The sequence below is a fragment of the Propithecus coquereli genome, unplaced genomic scaffold (genome assembly GCF_000956105.1).
Source record: "Propithecus coquereli isolate 6110/MARCELLA unplaced genomic scaffold, Pcoq_1.0 Scaffold114, whole genome shotgun sequence".
Classification (NCBI taxonomy): domain Eukaryota; kingdom Metazoa; phylum Chordata; class Mammalia; order Primates; family Indriidae; genus Propithecus; species Propithecus coquereli.
Window position 1 is genome coordinate 2790453 of NW_012135414.1, and position 10056 is coordinate 2800508.

At 36.3% G+C, this 10056-nt stretch overlaps 2 protein-coding genes across 3 annotated transcripts in view; one reads left to right on the plus strand and one right to left on the minus strand.

Moving 5' to 3' along the window:
• The window catches only part of UNC13B (unc-13 homolog B (C. elegans)), a 218677-nt gene that overhangs the window by 190888 nt on the left and 17733 nt on the right, over positions 1-10056 (minus strand). The gene's annotated exons all lie outside the window — the stretch shown is intronic.
• On the plus strand, positions 8-265 carry LOC105820322 (ubiquitin-like). Its single transcript, XM_012656780.1, has one exon. The coding sequence runs from the start codon at positions 25-27 to the stop codon at positions 256-258; it is 234 nt and encodes a 77-aa protein (XP_012512234.1). The 5' UTR covers positions 8-24; the 3' UTR covers positions 259-265.

The window sequence follows — 10056 nt, forward strand, 5'->3', positions numbered from 1 at the left end:
CCTCGCGTTTGCAAACAGGTCAAAATGCAAATCTTTGTGAAGACCCTGACCGGCAAGACCATCACCCTGGAGGTGGAGCCCAGCAACACCATCAAGAATGTGAAGGCCAAGATCCAGGATAAGGAAGGCATCCCCCCTGATCAGCAGCGGCTCATCTTTGCATGCAAGCAGCTGGAAGATGGGCGCACTCTTTCTGACTACAACATCCAGAAAGAGTCGACCCTGCACCTGGTCCTCCGCTTGAGGGGTGGCTGTTAATTCTTCAGTCTTATATTCACAGTGCCCAATAAAGGCATTACTCTGCACTATAGCCATTTGGCCCAATTTAAGTTTAGAAATTTTCAGTTTCTGTAATAGCTGAACCTGTTCAAAATGTTAATAAAGGTTTTGTTGCATGGTTAAAAAAAAAAAACAAAACACAGGTTCAGTTCCTACCCTTTCAGATTTCAGAGATGATGCAGGATAAGAAGAAAACCAATATACAAATGTAGAATAAATTGAATATAGCAAGTATATATAATATATACTTTTTTTTGAGACAGGGTCTCATTTTGTTGCCCAGGCTGGTTCAAACTCCTGGCTGGGTTCAAGTGATCCTCCTGCCTCCTGAATTGCTGGGACTATAGGTATGCACCGCCATGACTAGCTACTTCTTTTTGATATAAGTGAAGCCCTCATTTCATGATCTAATGAAAGGGAGGAGGACAAAAGCATGCTCCAAAAAAATCTATAGGATATGAAAACATTTTCTAAGTGACAACCAAAAAGTAAAGCCCTTAATGATCAAAAACACAAATGTTTATAACATCACTCCGGACCTCAAAAAACTCAGCCTAGTAGGGAAGCAGCCATATAAACCAAATATGAAACAAGTGTTATAATAGAATTGTTTTTACGCATTTATCTCTACTTCCCCACTTCCCACTGGTTCTTAACTTCTCCAGTCCAGCTTACACTCCCACCACTCCATTTAATCTGTTCTTGAGAAGGCCAGTGACCTCCATGCTGCCAAATCCAACGGTCACTTTTTAATTCTCATCTTACTCTATCATAAACTGACAACTTGCTCTTTGAAATACACTCCTGTCTTGACTTCCACGACCCCATGCTCCACTGCACATTTAGTTGCTCTCCATTCAGTCTCTCAGTCTCCTTTCCTGTTGCCAACTCTTCCTCTTCTACCCAACCCCTTGGATACCGGAATTCCCAGAGCTTGCCCTCATGCCCTCTTTGCTCTTCATATTCATTCTCTAGATGATATCTACTCCCATGGTTTAAAATACCATCACTATGGTTACAATTTCCAAATGTCCATCTCCAGACCAGTCAGTTTTCTGAAATCCAAACTCTAGGTTTCTCAAGCTTAATACTCCTGAAACTGGACTCTTAATCGATCCTCCCACCAAACCTGTTCTTTCAACCCAATCTTCAATACCTCAAAAAACAGCACTGTCAGCCATCCATTCAAGCCAGAAATCTCTGAATCAATTCTTCTGTCACTCCCTATTTCTAATCAATAAAATCCTGTCAAACCACCTAGTAAATAGTGCTCAAATCCACCCACTACTCTCCATCTCCACTTCCTTAAACCTACTAGTCTAAGCCATCATCATATATCACCTGGTCTACTGCAATAGACTACTTACTATTAATAATTAGCCTCCTGTGTTCACTCTTCCTCTCTCCAATGTACTCTTTAAAAATATAAATTAGATCACAGCATTCCCCTTCTCTGCCAGTCCATTTTTTGCACTGCTATGAGGCTGGATAATTTATAAAGAGGTTTATTCGGCTCACAGTTCAGCAGACTGTACAAGCATGGTGCAGGCAGAAGGCAAAGGGGGAACAGGAGTGTCACATGGTGGGAGGAATAAAAAGAGAAAGAGGAGGTGGTGCCAGGCTCTTTTAAACAACCAGCTCTCATGTGAACTAACAAGATTAGAACTCACTCATTATCAATAGGGAGGGCATAAGCCATTCACGGGAGATTTACTCCTATGACCCAAACACCTCTCACTAAGCCTCACCTCCAACACTGGAGATCAAACTTCGACACAAGATTTGGAGGGGCCAAATATCCAAACCATATCACCTACTTAAATCATTCAATAGCTTCCTATTGGAAATAAAATACAACCTAAACTCTTTACCATGGCCTAAGATTCTGCCTGTTCTGGCCCCTTCTTACTTTTTAATTTCTCTGGCTTTATTCTCTTCTCTCTGCTGTAGCCTATTATAGACTTCTTTTAGTTCCTGGAACAATAAAATAGTCCTTTCCACTCACAGGGCCTTCCTATAGGGCCATTTCTTTTACCTAGAAGGCTCTTCTCCCACCCCACTCCCAGTAGTCTACTGACTACCTCCTTCTCACTAAAGTTTTAGCTTAAACATCCTCACTTCAGAGAGGCCTTTCCTAATCACCCATTGCAAAGTAAAACCCTCTTGCTTTCTACCAGTTCTTTTTCTTCATAGTACCTTTGACAATTTGTATTACATATTTCATTTTGATCACCTATTTGTTGTCTTCTCTCCCGCTAGTCTGTGAGTTCCACGAGGGCAGGAACAATGTTTGGTTATCTCCTACATACCCACCTGGAACCTAACAAAAAGTGCCTGGAACATGAAAGGTACTAATAAGTACCTGCTTAGCGAATGACAAATGGAAGAAAGAACAGATGCTGTAAGGGCCCTGAAGAAGAAAAGATTCTGGGGTTTTTTGTTGTTGTTATTTTTGTTTGTTTGTTTGCTTGCTTGATTTGGGAAGGAGACATTTAAGCAGGATCACAAAGAAGTAGGCATTCTTCAGAAGAAAAAAGGAAATAGAGGGAAATACAAATAAGAAAAGAGCTTAGAAAAATAGAAAAAATTAGCCAGTTGTGGTGGCACACGCCTGTAGTCCCAGCTACTTGGGAGGCTGAGGTGGGAGGATTGCTTGAGCCCAGGAGTTTGAGGTTGCTGTGAGCTAGGCTTGACTCCACAGCACTCTAGCCTGGGTGACAGAGCAAGACTCTGTCTCAAAAATAAATTAATTAATTTAATTAAATTAAATAAATAAATAAAATAAAAAAGGTTAAGCAAAGGTAGAGCACTATGAAAATGCATGGCTTCTGTAGCTAGAACAGTATTTCACATGCTACCTCGGGGGAAAAAAATCTTAAATGAGTTTTCTAGGAAGTCTTGGAACTCATGGTGTTCTTTACAAAACATTAACACTTTTAAGAATTTATCGCCCCCTTAATATTTTGAAATAAATAATTTTTAAAAAGAATTGACAAGATATCATTTGCAAAAAGATTTGGTGGGTAAGTCATTCCATCAACTTTGCATAAAAGTTTGTTTTTAAAAAGTTATCAGCCTGTAAATAACATTAATTATTCCACAGTCCACATTTATATATAAGCGATTATATATTTTATTGCAAGAGCCACAAATATCCTGATGATATCACAGTAATTGATGTAATTAATTTTTACCTTACCTAATATTTTTAATTTATTACAGTTTAATATCGTCAAGGTTTTGAATACTTTCAGTCTAGACTATGTGGATTTATACTTGTTTGTATGAATGGACCACCTGAATAGCATACATTCTATAAAAATTGACTGTAAGTTCCAGAGTATAGGACTATCTTATTTTACTGAATGTTTAATTAATAAACCGCTAGTAGTCTTGGGTACCCTTTTTGTTGTAATGCAGGGCTTCTCAACTGTGGCACCACTGACATTTTGGGCCAGATATTCCCGTTTCCAGAGTCTGTCCTATGAATTGTAGGCTATTTAGCAGCATCTACAGTCTCTACCCACTACATGCCAGTATCGTGTAGTGTGACACACCAAAAATGTGACATAACGAAAAAAGGCCCCAGACATTGCCAGATTCCCTGGGGCAGAGCATGAAATTACTCCTGGCACAGAACCCCTGCTGTAAGGCATAGTAAATCAGTCTAAATTTTTGGGAGGTGGAACAAAGAAATAAAAAGAAAAACTGGGTGCAGAAGTCTTTCTGGTTTTGTGAGGCCTTAGGACATTAAAAAAAAAAAAAAAGTAATAATACTATTGCACAAATAGGAGAACAAATGATCAGTAGTGCCACAAGGACAGAATATCTGGAGTGTGGGCAAATACTTAGTGTCTATTTCCTTATCTATCAATATCGATAACAATAATACTTATCTCTTGGAGTTCATGTTAAGATTAATTTTATGTAAAATACTTAGAAGAGTAACTGAATATAATAAAGCACTGAATGTTATCAGTAAAAAAATTTATTGTAAGGGTATTAATTACAGCTACATTTATAATACCAAGAAACTAAAATTAGCCTAAATTATGTCCAATAAGGAAATATTTAGTAAATCACAGTACACACAATAGAATACTATGTAAGCATTTAAAACAATGGCACAGATCTATATTGATATAAAAAAAATGTCCTCAGTTATGTTAAGTGACAAATCAAGAAAAGGATGTATGATATCACATTTATTTATTCCATATTTGTTTATATGCATAGAAAGCTGTCATAAAAAGCTGGAGAGCTAAACTCTCCAACAGGATAAACGATAATTAATATACATTTACTGAGTGCTTCTATTGGCAAGGTACCATTCTAAGTGCTTTACATGTATTTCGTCATTTATTCCTTATGACAACCTTATGAGGTAGGTACTAATATTACCTCTATTTTATAAATGAGAAACATGGGGCACAGATTAAGTAATTTCCCCAAGGTCACATCTAATTTACTATGTCAATAAAACACAGCTTCTAAATCACTGAGACACAGTTATACCAAAAAGTCATTAACTGATTTTTTTTTTAGAACATAGAATCCAACAACTGGCTACCTCTAAAAGACCTGCTTAAATTCATGAAACATAGAAGACTAAAAATAAAGCACTGTAAGGTTAGTTACATTTTTGAAATAAGAAAAATAAGGGTTCCTATCAAGGCATTTGAGAAAGTTTTTTGAACCAAAATAAGACATAAGATCACTAAAGATCATGTGGGAAGAAATGCCTATTACATAAAAAATGTTTAAATTCTTTCCTTTTGACCTAGCACCTACCAATTCTACTCCTAGAAATGTATGGTGGGCTTTTGCTATTACAAAACTAGTATATATTCATTGTATAAAATTTAGAAAAAAGGTGAAAAATAATTTCCCATAATTCTACCATGTCACTTAATCATTTTAAGATTACAATGTTTATAACTTTAGCCTTTTTTCAATCAATGTATATTATTTTTACTTTACCTAGCTAGTTGGGAACTTAACTTACCCAGCTGTTTTAAAATCTTTTTTCCCCATTAAAAATATTTTACAAACCTCCTTCCATGTCATTAATATTGATTTATAACATGACTTTTTTTTTTTTTTTGAGACAGAGTCTCACTCTGTTGCCCGGGCTAGAGTGCCGTTGGCGTCATCATAGCTCATAGCAACCTCAAACTCCTGGGCTCAAGCGATCCTCCTGCCTCAGCCTCCCGAGTGGCTGGGACTACAGGCACATGCCACCATGCCTGGCTAATTTTTTTCTATATATTTTTAGCTGTCCGATTAATTTCTTTCTATTTTTGGTAGAGACGGGGTCTCGCTCTTGCTCAGGCTGGTCTCGAACTCCTGAGCTCAAACGATCTGCCCGCCTCAGCCTCCCAGAGTGCTAGGATTACAGGCATGAGCGCCCAGCCTTATAACGTGATTTTAATAGCTGTATAAATAGCATTCATTTATTAGGTACTACTATAGGATAATAACCTTGCTTTCAGTTATCAAATATTACTGTTACAGGTTAAATTGTGTCCCTCTAAAATTCGTATGTTGAAGTCCTCACCCCCAGTGCTTCAGAACATGACCTTATTTAGAAATAGGGTCACTGTAGATGTAATTAATTAAGATGAAGTCATTATGGTAGGCCCTAACCCAAGATGACTGGTGTCCTTATGAAAAGGTGAAATTTGGATACAGACACAGCACACAAGGAGAACACCATGTTAAGATGAAGACAGATAAGGGCAATGCTTCTATAAGCCAAAGACTCCCCAAAAACGTCAGCAAACCAGCAGATGCCTGGTGAATGGCATGGAACAGATTTTCTCTCAGCCCTCAGAAAAAACCAACCTTTCAGACACCTTGATCTTGGACTTTGAGCCTCCAGAACTGTGAGACAAATTTCTGTTGTTTAAGTGATCCAGTCTGTAGTTCTTTAAGGCAGCTCTAGCAAACTAATACAATTATAAATAATCTTTGATGACCATCTTTACAGATAATCAAAGATATATTAAAAAAATTTACTTTCTTAGGATAAATTCCTAGACATGGAATTGCAAAGTCAAATAAGCAGCATAGTTTTATAGCTCTTAATATAAAATATCCCACGTGACAGGTCCTTTGTCATACATTCTGTAACTTCTCCCTAGGATGATCCCCAGAGGTGGTTTGGGCAAGAATTATTAGTCCTTTTATACAAACAGGAAAACAGCCTCAGGAAATTCAGTAAAGTGCTGGTAATCAAATTAAGCATTCTCCACAATAGACTGGAGCTGCACTGTCCAATATGGGAGCCAGCAGCCACATATGGCTATTTAAATTTAACCAAAATTAAATAAAATTAAAGATTTAATTCCTAAGTCACACTAGCCACATTTCAAAAGCTCAGTAGCTACATGTAGCTAGTGGCCATCATAATGAATAGTGCCAACACAGAACATTTCAAAGAAAATTCCATCCAACAGTGCTGGACTAGAGTATACTGAGGATCTACAAAGCAGTCTTAATGCTCAGTAGATCAGATCTTCGAATAAGCACGAAAACTAGTTAACCAAGATTCTCAAGCAATTGCTTATGATAATTCGGCAAAGGACATCTGTAAGACACTAAGGGTAGGAGGCAAGCTAAGACACAATGAAGTACAACTATAACAAGTGTCCATCTCAGAAAACACAGGGGCTTCCCAAGGTTAATTACAAAAGCTGAGCACAGTGGCTTGAGCCTGTAATCCCAGCTACTTGGGAGGCTGAAGCAGGAGGATCACTTGAGGCCAGGAGTTCCAAGACCACCCTGGGCAACATAGTAAGACCTCGTTTCTTGAAAAACAACAACAACAATGGTAATCACAAATACAGTAGTAACTCATTCTGGAACAGCAATGGGAAAATATGCATGGCAATGGGAAGGAGATATTGCCACACAAAGAATGCCTCAGTTCACGCTTTGGTTCCATATTATAGAAATAATACTCAATAATTCTACTTATGTATTTTAACCTATGTCTATACTGAACTGTCATCTTTCTGAAAAGTCTGGAAAATCACCTAAATAAGTTAAGCCCCAGTTCTTAGAAAATTTATTGTTCTCTTAACCCCAAAACAGTGTGCTGCTACTACTGGCTATTCTGTGCCATGAACTATACACCAAACTTTCTAAATAAATGTTATTATTCAAATATTTAAAACATACAGAAAAGAAGAAGATCACGACCACCCAGGTACCTAAAAGCCAGATTGATCAGATCTCAACATTTTGCCATATTTACTTCAGGTCATTTTTTTCAAGATTTTATAATACATTACAGATACAACTGTAATCCCTACTTAATCCCATTCCTTCCCTCCCTCCCTGCAAGAATCCATTATCCTGAAATTGATGCGTCTCATTCCAGTCCAAGTTTTTATTTTTACTAATATATTTGTATTCATAAATAATATACAGTACTATGTATATTTTTGTGTTTCTAAATGTTAAATATATGATACACTGTCATCTGTCTGCAACCTGCTTTTCTATTCATTTTGGCTTGACATTTACCATTGATAAACATAGCTTTAGTTTATTCATTTTAACTTAGTTTAGCATTCCACTTCATGAGCTTACAATTTATATATCTAAACTTCTACCATGAGATTTTACATTATTTCCAAATTTTTGCCATTACCAACAATACTACAATGAACATTCTCCTGCATGTCTCCTTGGGCACAAGAAGAAGAATTGGAATTGCTAGGCTGTAGGGTACACATATCTTCAACTTTACCAGATACTGCTAAATTGTACTCCGAGTGGTCATAAAAACCACTCATACCTACTGTGCATATATTCCCAAAACAATGCTTTTCTAAAAACCTTTATCTGTCAAATAATTTTCTAAATAAGAAACAATGTTTCATACTCCATCAATTTGAGGTAGCAAATCGGATTTTATAGCTCTTGGAATAAAGACAAAATCTATATAAACATAACTAAATCCATCAAGGCCAAAATATCTAATAAGACTTCTCCAAGGCCATCTTTCTTTCAATGCCTAACTATGAAATGGATGCTAGGCTAGGCAATTAATCTTAACTTAGAGAACATTTTTCAAACATTTTTGAACCCAGCCCACAGTAAGAAATATATCTTACATTGAGACAAAATTCCCACCTGCATACATAAGTATATATGTATACTATGAAACAAAATTTCGCAAAACAACACTTTCCCTTCTTAGCTAAAATTCTTTTTTCCCTAATACTGGTCACTCACCCACTTTATTGATTTCAGGACTAATGAGCAATTTGGGGGGAAAAAACACTCCTACAATTTAAAAAAACACCACTTGGAGTGTACAAATTCCACTTTACAGATTAATCAAAAGAGAAAAGTTAACTTGCCCAGAGTCTCAGACTTAATTAAACAGACTTAGAATTAGACTTAATTCAAATTCGGATTCCAAAACCCACACTTTTTTGTAGCCCACAGCCTTCTCCCAGCAATACTAATACCAAATTCACACCAACTGGAACAGTTAATGCTTTGATTTATGCCTACATGAACCATGTCAAAAATAAATAAATTTCATAAAAATATGGTGGTGTAGATAGAGTAATAAGTAAAACTAAACTTGCAAAGCAGCAATATATCTGATTTCATTCATTCACATAAATTTCTGAAAAGTCTTAAATGTCACTGTTAAGCTTCTACTTTACTTCATAGCTACTTATCACAACTTAAAGATAATACAGATGAAATATACATAAATATGCTACCCTGTCTTTGAAAAAATAATTAATTTTTTCAAGAATCAACAAAATTTACTACCTGTAAGGTCCTTCTCAAACCAAAAGACAAACAAGTACTTACGTCAGACCTCAACTAACGAAGCCAATGACTAATTTTAAAGTAAACACAGTCCAGGTTATAATTGAGCATGTACAAGTGTTCAAGTATATCTTTTAAAATGTTTTATAAATAAATAAACCTCAGTTGGAGTTGAGTTTACATTAATACACAATCAGATTTCTATGGTTACTATTTATCAGAAATAATTCAAGTTTAATTATACATGGACAGCACAAGGTCAGTCTAGCCATCTACCTAATTCCTGTATTAGGCAACTGACTCTCATAGGCTATAGTGAAGGGTAAAGAAAAATTAGTATGCTATCCAACTCACTCAACTTAATGTTTTTACTTTAATGCCTAAGATCTCTTACCTTACATATAAACCATAATTGTTTCTTGGTCTTCATTAAAATTCATTAAATATCCCACAAGGAAGCCCAAAGGTTGTTAATTGCTGATGTGTGGCAGATACATACACACGTTAAATGAAATCAAACATTTATTGAACATTACTTATTATGGAAAGACTCTGTGGTTCTGTTTGAGATACCTCAAACCAGCTACAAGCTAGAATTTAAGTTATTAAAGTGTGTGTGGGCAATGGGGGCTAACAGCTTACCACCTTTCTCTAGTTGCAACAAAGAGTATAGAGTGAACCTAGATCTCAAAAAAGGTAGAAAGCAAGTTTTCTGGATATTATAGAAGTAGCAGTTACAGATCATAGCAAGAAACACTTGTTACACCCTAAAAGAAGAAAAGCAGTATAAGCGACTCCAGATTGAGTTCTTCTACTAGAAATGGCTGGATCATTCTATCAAGCAACAGATACCGACATCACAAAGACATGTTTGGCAACCAACCCTCAAATATTAACATCAAATATTGGTGCTTTTCTTTCATTTAGTGATTTATTGTGGTTTATTTCATTACAGTGATCTCTTAACAGTCAACAGAC